Source organism: Mesitornis unicolor, unplaced genomic scaffold, assembly GCF_000695765.1.
Source record: "Mesitornis unicolor isolate BGI_N332 unplaced genomic scaffold, ASM69576v1 scaffold29549, whole genome shotgun sequence".
Classification (NCBI taxonomy): domain Eukaryota; kingdom Metazoa; phylum Chordata; class Aves; order Mesitornithiformes; family Mesitornithidae; genus Mesitornis; species Mesitornis unicolor.
The window spans coordinates 114,383-128,152 of NW_010208466.1; the positions used below are offsets into that span (position 1 = coordinate 114,383).

At 38.6% G+C, this 13,770-nt stretch overlaps 1 protein-coding gene across 1 annotated transcript in view; it reads right to left on the bottom strand.

Moving 5' to 3' along the window:
- The window catches only part of ITGA8 (integrin, alpha 8), a gene marked incomplete at its 5' end in the record, with an annotated part of 104,283 nt that extends 90,604 nt beyond the window's left edge, over positions 1-13,679 (bottom strand). Inside the window, 2 exons of the mRNA XM_010192522.1 lie at positions 2,306-2,406; positions 13,555-13,679. Coding sequence (XP_010190824.1) covers positions 2,306-2,406; positions 13,555-13,679 — 226 coding nt within the window. The remainder of the gene's footprint in view (positions 1-2,305; positions 2,407-13,554) is intronic.
- Between the last annotated feature and the right edge of the window lie 91 nt (positions 13,680-13,770).

Consider the following 13,770-nt stretch of genomic DNA (forward strand, 5'->3'; position numbering starts at 1 on the left):
ATATACCGTTGACACACTCACACATCTGGCATATGTATTTTTTAATAAACAGTGTACAAGAATTCTCTCTGGTAATGTATCATTTATACAGCAATCATCATAATGTACTGACATAATAAAATGCAGGACCACTGCTTCTTATAATTTCATTATAACCTGAAAAGCCTAGTTTGATCTTTCACTTACAGCCCTTACCAAATGAAATCTGCCAGGGACTACAAGTCATATTTAAGCATATGTTACAAATACCCTCTAAGTCTGCTTCACAAGTTATATGTTTGCTCATTGCACAGGACTTGATCCCATGGTTTAAGATGTAGATCACGTCCATGTTGCTGAAGACATTCCCTACTTCTGTCCTGATATGTCTTAAGATAACACAGCAGAGCTGCTATGATTCTGCTCTACTTAGCAGAAGATTTATCAGGGTGTTGTGTCATATTGTCTATCACAATCATCAACGGATTGCCCAGAGAGGTTGTACAGGCTGCCCAGAGAGGTTGTGGAGTCTCCTTCTCTGGAGACATTCAAAACTTGCCTGGACGCATTCCTGTGTTACCTACTTTAGGTGATCCTGCTCTGGCAGGGGGGTTGGACTGGATGATCTTTCGAGGTTCCTTCCAACTCCTAAGATTCTGTGATCATCTTTGGAGAGATGATACAGTTCTAATGCACTCAGCAGTCTCTGAGTGAACAGGTTTTTGCTAAGTAAGTTTTGCTAGTGAAATAATTTCTGTGTTACAGTAGTGGTGTTACAAACATGACAGCGTAAGGATAAAAGATACAAATTGTGTAGAGACATTATCTTTTTTGAAAGTAATTCAGATAGTTGGAAAAATAGAAGAGATAAGCTGTCAGGTATACAAGTCATTCTTCAGGGGTTCCTATGCCCTAGAACTCTTCAATTGGCTGGCGGGGGGGGAGGGGGAAGACACTACCTCTCCCTACAACCTTTTCCTCTGTGAGATACAAAAACTCTGTAATCATAAACGTTGACCAAATGCAGTTTACTATCACATTTGTAGTTAGAAAAGGTTTCTGACAGCCTGATGGCACTTCTTTCAGTCTACAAAGCTTAAAAGATAAAGTTTTCTAGCTTTGCTGTTCAAATTTTTGCCTGAAAAGTGCTGACTATATCTCTCTTTCAGGAAGTCTGGGAAAAGTAATCAGAAGCAAAATAAAGTTTGGTCAGTACAGACACAACATATCAGTCAGTGATGAGGTTTTCTGCTCACCTGATTAAGATTTAGCAAATGGTGGTAAAGAACTATTTCAGTTTGTGAACTGTTGCTTAGTAGAGTACACAGAATGAAAAATCTTCAGCTATTTTTAGATTTTTTAAAGAATTTTTACATTTACTTAGCTCTGGTAACAGAATAGGGTGATGTTTTATTCATCACCTGTTTCATGTCAAAATCCTTCCTTAGGTTAACCACAAGGCATACTATATGAGGGAAAACATTTCCTTTAGATACTTCTTCCTCTGTAACTGCTTCTTAAGTAATAATTGGAAGTTTTAAGCAAATCCCAAGAGAGAAATTATTGCTTTGCAATTATAAAAACTAATACAAATAATGACTAAACTAATTATTCTTATCACAGTTATTTCAGTGACATTTTCAATGTAAACCTTAGTGCTTAAACTGTAAACATAAAATGTCTGTGTATAAGCAGGATCACCACTACTTTACTAAGCAATAAAAGTAATTGCCCTCTGCTGGGGTCCTCTATCAACACAGGCAAAACGTTCAGTGAAACTGGAAAACAGACACTGCATTTTGACACCAGTCTTGATTTGGAGCTTTTTTATCATTATTTTTTTTGTAGCTGTTTTATCATGACTATGCCATAGATGTTTAAAGCAATGGAAATGTGACAAAAGAGCTCAGTGCTTTCTCTTAATAACTGAGCTTCAGCACAGGTTCTTGGCTTCCACTACATTCTGCATTTAGCAGAATTCCAAATGAAGCTTCATAATATAAAACATTTTATAGCATATAGCTATCAGTTACTGTGTATCTCTAAAATATGTCCTTTATCTATTTAAAAAAATCATCATTCACTTCCGTAACAAGATGGCATTCTGCTACTTTCATGTGGCAGTGGGATCATCTTCACTTGATCAGTTCAACCTGATTTTATAAACTGTTTTCATTTTCTGAGTCATATGTACATCATCTGTTTTATAAGTCATGCATAATCATAAGAGTTGTTTCCCTGACCTATACATAGAGAGGTATTAAAGATATACATTTGAGAAAAATAAACATTACCTCCAAATGAAAACCAAATGCATAAGACTCACCACAACTTTTTCTTTATGAGCTTTGACTGTTGCCCCAAACCACTGATTTGTCTTAAACTCAATAGGTTCCCTGGTGCCATTGACTTTAATTTTCCTGTTGTCTGACAAAGAAAGAAGCAGTATGTTAACAGCTTATTTTAAAAAGTATTACTCTGTGAATTACAGATACAAGTGAACAGACCAACGGATATATTACATTGCACCCACTGTCATCGTCATACCATCTTAATAGGAAATGGACATTCTAGTATTTTTACTTGTCAGTGGAAAACAGCTTAAATTCACATGTGAAAATTCAAAATAATTACACTTAATTTTCCTGAAAACAATACAAAGGAATGGAAAAAACAACCCTGTGTTTCCCTCCCTTCAACTGAAAACAAACAAACAAACAAGTTTACCTGGAATTTATGATGAAGAATTAAGAAGAATCAACAAAAATAGGTGAAAAGCCCTGAAAAGCTTTCTCACAAGTGGTAGAAACTTTCCATGTAAAAAGCCTGTTCCATAATTAGTTTTTGTCAAACAAATTACATTCTCAGTGTGCTTATTCAAAGACCAACACTACAGATAGCAAAGGACTTCATTTTTAACCGAATTACATGTGTACACACTGTCACAAGAGACAGCTTCTTAATGTTTCTTTATATACACTCTTGCAGATGTCAGCATAAGAGAAGCCATCTGGGCAGAGACTCAGGCCAATTATAATGCATTTCAGGTTTTAATAAAAAGCAGACATCCCTTCCTTTCACCCCCAGTTCTCTGAAGTAAACTGATTTCCCATATGTTCCTGAGCTATGCTCTTCCCTTACCAGTCATTCCTAATGAACTTCTCCATTTATACATAAGCAGGGCATTACTCCTTCCCTCTTGTATCTGCATTCCCTTATGTTTGTTATGTTTGTTTCTGGTTCCTATCAGGAGGGATTTCACAAGAATCAATCCTTTTTATTCAGTCTAAGTAAAAATAAAACCATATACTGTCTACTTTGGAATGCAGAAAAAAAGGTAATGTCAGATTATATTGTATAGATTTACATATATTTTTTAAAAAATGAAGAAAAATGCAGCTGGTATAATTGTCACCTTTAAATAGCCAACACTTCCTGGTATTTGCCTGACAGGAATAAAGGAGACACTTGAATGTTTATCTAGGATGTTGGATCACCAGTTACCTCAGCTCATGGTAACCTCATAAAAGTTACAGTTATAAACTGAATTAGAAAGAAAAATGCATTGTATTTGGAGAAAAAGGGAGCTCTAGCTCTGTATTCTTCTAATAAACATGAAGAAAAGTTGAATGAGAATAAATCTGCAAAATTTTGAAAGTCTCTGAGAAAAAAGTCTTCCTCCATACAAATATCTGTTTCTGTGCTGCACCAGTTACAGGAGCCAGTATGGAAAGCCATGCTTAGAGAGATGAGAGATTAATTTCAGGTACATTTAGATCTTAAAAATTCAGGAAGAATAATTTAAAATAATTCTAAAAATACTCATTTTAAAAATACATCTTATTTAAGTCAGGCCTAAACTTCAAGGGTGTGGGAGACAGAGACTTTGACACACTGCATTGTAGGAGCTGCCAGCTTCTACCCAGTTGTTGGCAACACCGCGTTTGACTATTTTTCCCACTGAAGTCAGACCCTTTCAAACTTTAAAGGTTTCTTTTTTCTTTTTTTAATGATCCAGCAGATCTGAACATGATCAATGTCCACAGATGAGGTCTTGATAGAAACAAAGCTTCTGAAGCTTGAAAATCAGCCATGGTCAGCTTACAGCAGCCAATGCTATCCTGGCTCCGAGGATACTCATGACCAGTATTCTAACCTAAAAAAAGCTTACATTTTCAATCAAAACAGCATACTTGTCTACTGGTAAAGTATACTAAAATTTGAAAATAAGTTAGGTTTTAAAACTAGGCCAACCATTTGCAGGATTTATAAAAAGCATAGCTGAATTTATCAGTAAATCTACAAAAACCATGAACATATACCCACTCTGCTTAGTGGCATATGGTGTAGTATGAATCCTTCATCATGTGGCATGGGAATTTCATTATAAAATAATGAAAATAATGAAGTAACAATATAGTTTTTTTCCCTAGATAAATCTCTTTTGATTGACAGAAATTCTCTAATAACTGTTCTTCAAGATCCTTGCTGGAGATATGGAGCCATATTCCCTGTTTCTAAGTTGTGCCTTAAAATACAGTTTAGTTTTTTGTGTATAATAAGCAATCAGTATTTCAGATTGCTCTGAACCAGCTACTGCTTCCCCTGTAACTTTCTCAAAATGAAGCTTTGTACACAGTTAACCTGTTTGAGTACATGTGGACTGTCATTACTGTGCTCTGTATTCAATTAGACAAGAAGGCTCTGAATGAAGCCACTGTAAATGTCCATTTACAACTGAGGAGAGGATCTAGGGCAGAGTTGTTCCCCTCAAGCAAACATCTAAGAAGGTCAGTAGAATAATGGCCTAAAAGTACCTTCTTTTTAATATATATATGCTGTAGATAGTCACGGATGACCAGCTTAGACTAGACATGGGGAAAAAACTATTCATTTACTCAGACAAATCCCAATCCAGTTAAAAAAAAGTTTTTATTTCTGTCTTTGGCACATCCCTCAAAACCATGTTATGTAAGTGTTTCAAAAAATAACATGTCTGTATCCTGACAACACCCTTATATGACAGGGAAATATCTCTCCTTATGTTATTTATGGGGATCTGAGGCCCACAGGCTATGTCTATACTGTACTTTATTCACAGGCTTAGCTGTATTTCTGTGAGCTGCAAATCTTGGCCTGAATTCAGGTTGCATTTAAACGTCATCTCTTCTGGAAGAGAATGCCTGGCCCCTTTTAGGAAGGAGTCCAGGCTATCTTGTATCACGATACGTGACACTAGTGCAAGGATAGCTAGAACACACGGCAGCAGCTGGGCTGGGCACACATCGCCTGAGCCTGTCCACGGAGCGGGCCAGGGAGTGCCTGAGTACCAGCTGGATCGCTTCAGAGCCAGCCCAGGAGCTGTTCCAGATGGTCCACAGTCTGCATGACTCGCAAATTTGGCTTGAAACTCAGCCCTGGAGTCACTCTCAATTGTACTGCCTAGGACCCTGTTGCAGACTAAGGCTCAGACAACCAGGAATATGAAAAAGCAGAGCGATGTATAAGTATACATTTAGGTGCAAGGACATCCTTAAACTGCATTTCAGCAACCCAAAAGCATCTCCTTTTCTGCTGCAGGAGCCAAGACTCCTATACATTGGTACTGCCCCATCACACAGCTTCAGCTGGATTGAACTCTGGAGGTGGTGAAACAAGATTCCCAAAATCAGTGCTCCTTGCACCCAGTCTTTCAGACTTCAGGTACCTAAGGGCTACCAAAGGGAAAAAGGCCCCTTAAATTGCCAAAGCAATAGCTGGACAAGTAGAAAAATTTGAATTCAGATGGTAAAAAGCAAACTTATGTAAGAGCAACAATGCAGATTTATTTTTAGGAATTAAAGCCTGAACCTGGAGCAAGTGTTAATGCAAATCCACTATTTGCACACATTAGACTAAATGCGGCGCTTTCTACAGTGATTGGTGTCCTCTCAGTCACTGAGTGAGCACATTAAAAATTGTTTAACAAGCACGAATCAAACATTACTCTTACAAATGCTTCTTTGTTGTAGTAACCAGGATCTGCATAAGAAACAGATGTATTTGCAAGCACAGATAAGCGGCTCACTGTGATTCATTCAACTCCTGAAAACCAGAAGTAAAAAATACAGTATCTGCTATAATTTGAAAATACTCAAATGAACAAAAGCAAATACAAATATTTTAATCAAACTTAACACAGGAAAGCAATGCTTCTAATGAAAGCAACAAATGTGGCTATGTAATAATACACCTGCAACTCTTTCAGGTAAGTTCTCACTCTTCAGGAACTTTGAAAAGTATTATCTTTACTTGCTCTTGTGTGTGTTTGCCTGTACGTACTGGCTAAATGCAGAAGGCCATTAACCAGGCATCTGCAGCCAGCTCGGTTACACTTTGCCCTCTAATCTGTACCTACTCACACTACATCCAGGATAGGAAATCGCTTTTAAATACCTGTTTTGATATACATGTGTGTGCATGTATCTATGCACATCCATAGATATAAATAAATATAAATAATATAAAATGTAATATATATTTCATATATTTATGCATAATTATACATACACAGAGTAGAAGTGAATAACCTCAACCTATCCATATTTATATAAAATGGGAATACAAATATATAAAAACAACAAACAGTTATATTTATATAAATAGTTACAGGTCAAGGAAAGTTAATATTCCTTTCACATGGAGACACCACCTTGAATGCTATGTACAGTTTTGAGACACATGTACAAGACTTGCAGGTGCTTGGCCCAAGGAAGAGAAGCAAAGGAGGATCTATTTGCACTTCATCCTGTGTTCAGTAGGTAGAGAGAAAAGAGAGCCAAACTCTCATTTGAGATATGCAGCAACAGGAAAACAGGTAAAAGACACAAGTAAAAGCAAGGGCATTTCTGATTAGATACAAAAAAGTACTATTCACAGTGAGGGTGATTAAGCACTGGACCAGATTCTCTAGATAGGCTGTGGTGTCTCCATCCTTGGCTCATTTCAGAACTTTGCTACTGAAGGCTCTGAGCAACCTAATTTAACTTTGAAATAAACCCTGCTGCACCATTAGGGTCCTGTCTCACAGGAGGGAAGGGACAGGGAAGGATTCGTACTGGCATACAGGGTCCCATATTCTAGAAGTGAAGGAAGAAGCCAACCCTATCACCACAGCAGAGTGACATTTTTTGTATCACTACCATGAAAGGTTCCCATCATACCACCCATAACTTAGCAAAGGTAAGTCAGTAACATTCACAGGGTCATTTATATTAGATCCTCAACAGGGAGACATGTAAATGTAAAACTAAAGACTGTTATCGAGGGAACCAGGCCAAGCAATTGCCTTCAACATTAATGCTGGGGAAAAAAAACCGACTCCATAAACAGTAAGGACATACAAACCTCTCGCATGATGGGAAGAGTTGCTTCTATTTTTAGATAAATCTGATTCTCCAAACATCTATTTAATTTCTGTTGCTTTATTGTGCCTTAGATGGTATTCATGAGAGTTATTTTAATTTAATAGATCGTATCTAGAGAGCTTTATTTGGACTTTCATTCCATGAATCAAGAAAAAAAAGAATTATCAAACCCAATTGGATTTTTTCTCTAAGTACAATCTGATCAAAACCAAATTAAGACCTCAGGGCTTGAACTAACATAGCTAAGCGGGTTTTTTTTTCCTTCTTTAGATAAGGCTGAGACTTAGAAAAGAAACCAACGAGGGTCTATTATAAATCAGAATGCTACAAGCAAACCATGAGGCTGTAGATAAGGTCTTACTGGCATAGTGGACTGAAATGCGTCAACATCTAAAATTACAACAAAGTTCTCCCTCAGCACTTTCTCTTGAGATGCAAATTCAGGTTTATAACAGGATTCTAAGTTTTCCCTAGAATCTTACCGTCTTTACAGCTAATGATTTTTTCATGTAACGAAATCCCTGGAGTCCCACAATACATCCTTTCCTTATACCGTACCTGGGTTCTGTTACAATCAGCTCAACCGCTTGCCAGATCAGCTCACGGTTTTTATCAACTGCACGTTTGGCCAGAACTGATCTACATCCCCCTGTTCCTCTTCAGAGGCTGTTCAAATTTTCTCCAGCTAGTTTAGAAAAATATAACCTATTTTATTAAAAATGGTAAAGTTAACTGATAGCAAAAACAACACCCCAGTGAGGTCTGGAAACTTAGGGGAAGTGGTATCTAAAATTCTGCCTTTAGGAGCTAATTTAAAACACAAGAACTTTTTGCAGACTGCTAAGTATTACAATTAAAAATTACCATTATAGTGAGTTTCTGAAATATAAACTGTTAGCTTTTTACCAGATTTCAAATGCAATAGTGTACTTCAAGGAGCATTTAAGTTTCTTCTGGCTGCAAGGTGCTCTGAGCAGTTCAGAAATTCCCAGTGAATCAAGCGGGTAGAAAGCTTTCTTCATATTGCTCTCCTGCTACCTCTCCTGGCAGCTGAACGGAAAAGCACCCAGCTTAAACAAGGATTTAGTAATTCTACCTCAATTCCAAAGTAGAAATAGTCATTGTAAACCTCGGCTCATAATGGAGAAACTGAAAAGGAGACGTTAGCTTTGTGTAGGTAAGAGAGGAAAAACAGATCACCGCTCTTTAATATAATGCCAACGCTTGTTCCCCTGTCCTTTCATTGAGTTTCAAAGAGTATCACAGCCTTACACTGCAGTGCAACAGGACAGCTTTACAGCAGGGAAACAAGGGAGAGGAGCCCCTGTCCTTCAGTCCACATCTCCTGGAGCAAGGGGATACTAAAAGCCCTTCCATCACAGCTCCCTGCTGCCATGGAGCCAGCTAAAGCACCAGTTGTGCTCTCAAGGGCAGCACTTTCAGCTTCTTCCCAGACTCGTGGCCCTGGTACCCAGATTTAGGGAGCTTTAAAGAACCGCAAACATGGGACTGCAGAGTCGGTGCTGTTGATACAGCAGGAAACATGGAGAGTTCCTGCTAAAGCCCCTTCTTGGCCGGAGGCCATATCACTGGCGAATCCATATGGGAATGTCCGGTTACATGACTTGCCTATGGACAGATGGACCCAAATCCTACAGCATGTCAAAATTTCATCCACCCTCCCTCTTCTGCCCCCCTGTCCCTTATCAGGAACAGTATTTCATCAATAGGATTAAGTGTTGATGTTAGTTTGCAAGTAAATCACTTCATTACTTTGGAAATCTCTGGATTAGCTACTACAGAAAACAGAGATAGGTGACCTGAGAAATTAGTGACAATCTGGAAGAACTGCCTGCAATTTCAGTTCAGTGGTACGACTTTTAGGAATAGGCTGCAGACACTCCTGCACCTCTATTAACTCTTAACTAAGCCATCTTCTCAGCAGAGTAGTTCAGCCCACACACACTTCCACATTAACACAGGTTATGAAGCTGTTCACAGCACTCAGATAAGCTTAAGTATCCTAACTTATGCACAGTGCCACAGAGATTATTTCAGGAGAAGTCTGCATTTTGAGTACCAATGCTAGTAGCAAAGACCCCAGTCTGTGTTTGACAGCTTAGAACATGGTACACAGAAGTAGTGACACATTTTTTGAAGGAATTTTCATGTCTTTCGCTGGGAAGTGAGTGAATACTTGAGTGTTCCTATTGGGTTTACATTAGTAATCAATGCAATTTCTACTCCTCTATGTGATCTTAGTTTCTGAGAAAAATGGAGCAAGAGAACTTCACAAACCATAGGATTTGTGTTTTGTCATTTCAAGCTTACATGACACAAAAAGAGTTTAGTGCCAAGTGTCATTTGCCAGTGTTTCTGGGTGCAGCCCTTGCAGTGTCTGACCCACTGCAGAACACCACGTTTCTCTTACACCAGAGTCAGGATGTCAGGTACAGTTAGCTTTAGTACTTGTATTCTCCCTTCAGTACTCTATGGCATTTAAGATACAGAATAACTTTCTTTAAACTAAAACTTCAGGTACTTTTAAAATAGAGGGATATTATTCACAGGGAAAAAAACAAAACTCTTCAACAAAACAGCCTTTACAGCAAGCCAACATTCTTCGCTAAGGTGTCTGTCACTTACTGCGTTTCCTCAAATCACCTTCTGAACAAGTGCCCCCTCTATCTAAGGCAATATATACTTCACAAACTCAACACATTCTTTTTTCCTTCCTTCCCTTCCCTGACTCATAAGCATGTTTGTGTTCATCACTGCCTCTTAACAAGCCTTAAATGCTTGTGGAGATTTTGTTCCTTTTTAGTTTGTTATCGTTTACAGACCCATAACAAGGCACATCTATTCATTCATTAAACATCTCAATATCTGTAAACCACAGGATAATTATAAATTAGTACAAAGCAACTCCACACCTGTAACACCATGATACCTAAAAGTGTCCAGATTGTTGACTGAAGCCATCACAGAATACTCATCAATGCCCTCACTGTTTTCATTTAGTAGGACCAAGATATTAATAGTGTTAATACAAATAACATCATGGCATTTGCAAACAAAGGAACCCTTCGTGAAATTAGGTCTACTGTTCTTGTGGAAACACTGGAATAATCTCTAGTTACAATTAGGTGCTCACTTACATGCTTATTTGTGGCAGTAAAAAGTCCAAACAACATCCAAGTGCACTGTATGTTCCCTCCACAACAGTAGAACATAACTTGCACTGAATGTAGTGTACCTGAGCTTCATTTGTGCACCCAGCCCTCAGAAATGAATGATGTGAGCCCTCATTCTCATACGTAATTTAAGTCACTGGGTTTCAACCACTTGCATTTGTTGATCCCTTGCATTTTTATGTTATAGTGGTAATTGAGCAGTTTTGGTGACCTGCAGCATTTTCACATTTCTAACTTGGGATACACTATATGCAAATCTGCTTTTCTTTAGAGTTTAGAAGTCCTTCATTGAACTCTTGTGGCTGAAAAATACTGATTTAGTAAATTCTTTATCTATTTGTTGGGTCATGCTGCCTTTTAAGTATTACATTATACTCTCCCTTTTATAAATCTTAATTAAAAATACTTTCAGTTATTTAGCAGTTTTCTTTGTTCTATTGTGCTTAGTGAATCTAACTGAAAGCACTGACATTACTTGGTTAAGAGTAAAAAAAAAAAGTACTTAAAAAGGAAGCTTTGTATAAAAATGCATCAAAATGAAATCTTCCAGTTCTGAAGCAGCCTCTGTAGTTTTGTGTTCTGATTCAGAAAACATGCCCAAAGCTTTCCAAGACTTAAAAAAAAATCTCTTATGTGGCATGAAGCATTAATCTTTAAAATTAAAGCTGATAGAGATGAATTTCCGGTCTTCTAACAATTACTGGGTGTTTTTGGTTTGGGAGAAAGGATAATCTTGTGGTTAAAGCACCGGTGGAAGAAGAAAAATCCTGAGTCAGTTATATATGGGTATCATCCCTGTATGATCTTCGACAACCCAAACTGACTTTTTTCTGTTTATCAGAATAAATATAAATATAGGAATATATAAAAAAAATGGGACTAGCAGCATTTCTGAGCGATGCTGTAGGGAGAAAACATAGTGAATACAAGGTGCCTGTAAAAGAGCTAGGAACTGAAAATAACCCTCATATTTACAAAGGACTACCTACGTCCCACTAGGCATTCAACGGCCAAATGCTCCAAAAGGAACTGTGTGTAACAGACTATTCGAAATAGTGTCATCCAGGCTAGAGCTCACGTGAACTGCTCTGCTTGGGGGAACAGTGGAAACAACGAAAAACTTGCTCCTGTAAGTAGCATATTCTGGATAGGAAAAAACTTGACACGAAATACACATCTAGACTTCAGCAGTGTCATCTAAGGTGTACTGGAAATGGCCTTTATGTTGCTGGCAACAAAGAATGGGTGTTGGTACAAGCTATGCAAACTTTCTTGAAGTCCTCGTCTATGAGGGACACTCATTGCTGAACTGCACGAAATGACACCTTTACGGTCCTTGGTACCAGAATTAGACAGCTAATGATAATACCGCTAAACCTGCCCATACTGCAGTCCCTCCTCCAAGTACAGTGCATTTATATCCATGCAACAGGCTCCCTCTAGCTTAATTTCAGCTGTCGACAGGTCAAGCATCTACCCACAGGACACAAACAACTCTCTCAGGAAGACTGAAAGAACCAAAATTTGGAGATTCCCAGCTGAAGAGTTGTGTGATACAGTCCAAAGCTTTGTTGATACACTCATCAGCCTGTGTTTGTGCCTTTATTCGAAACATGGTTTCTGTGCAAAAGGACAACTCTGCCAAGAGTATGGAGTTGCCCTGAGTCTGTCTAGTCAACTTCTGTGGAGTTTCCCACAGGAAAGCCAGATGCCCTTCTAGGTTTCATCACTGGGTTTTCATGCATTTTTCAAAGTGTCCCTTCAAAATGTGAAGGAATTTTCATTTGGCCTGTGAGTTTTCTATTCAAACCTGAAAGTAATTTGTATAGATAATATATTCCACTTCTGTTATATGAACGATCTAATTGTAATATGGAAGTACAAGAATATGTCCTAAACTGGTTTTATTTTAAAGATGTACACTCAGGGCATGTTGCAATAAAAATATTGTATGCATACTCTCTCTGTATGTTCACATTTATATATAACCATATGTTGTACGTACTATTACATGGCCAAGTAGAGACCTGCCTCTTACTCTGTTTTGAAGAATGCACAGCATGATGGGAGAGTGATCCCAAGTAGCGTTCCTAGATGCTAACATAGCAAAGGATGTGTGGGTGGCTAGAGCTGGAAGGGGTAAAGAACTGGACTGCTTATTTGCAACATTTAAGTAAACTCTTCTAATTTGTGCTCTGAGACAAAAACTGAATTGCATTGTGTTCACATTTCAATAAACCACAAATGTTAAGATTAAATACAACCTAAAGAATAACTTTTGCTTAACGATTGAACTGTCAGTCTGCCTAAATAAAGGAATCCGTTTTGAAGTCACTGCAAACACTAGGTTTAAATTATTTTCAAGACCTATAAAGAGACAACAGAAAACATAGCCTGGATTGTTTAAAACGTGTGTTCCCTCTAATTAAATAAGGAACATCTGTCTTGTGATTTTGGAAATTGATATAATCTATCCACGCTGTGTCTAAATCAGTTTGCATCTAGCATCCAATATTCTGAAATAAAATTCTTGCTTTCTGAAAATAGTCAAATAAGCATGCCACATGAGACACTTCATTCATCTGAACAGCAAGAACTAGGAATCTTGTGATTTCCAGGACTCAAAGTAAGTGTGTGAGACACGGGTTTTGGGGTCTTGCCTTCTAAGCACTCCAAAAAGAAGAAAAGAAAGTATTTTCAAAATGAGAAGTTTGCCACAAACACCTTTCGTTAAAGCATTAAGATGAACTACACACAGATTCTGGAGGTCACACTGCTGTTATTTCCCTGGGGACCATTAAACTTTTCCCTGGAACACACACAGACTCCCAGGAGCGTGGTTTCTCCAGCGAATCGCAGAGACTCGAAGTGACACAACTAAAGCGAGCGTGGAAGAAACTTGTGCCGAACGGGGACCTGAGCACAGCAAAGCAACACACATCACGCTGCGTGACGGGACCAGCCGATTTACTTACTGGTGTTATCGAAGGGTATCTGCCTGCACTGGGCTGCGGGCCAGGCGCAGTAGTACACCGCTCCTCCTTCCACGATGTCTGGCTGCGTAGTGTTGGCTTTGGGAGCTCCCACCAGGACACTGACACTGCGAAACACACCGGGAAGCCACCGGGGCGGTGAGGGCGGACAGGACCGACGGCCGGCGGCCCCGGCACGGGGGGCCAGAGGCTGTCACC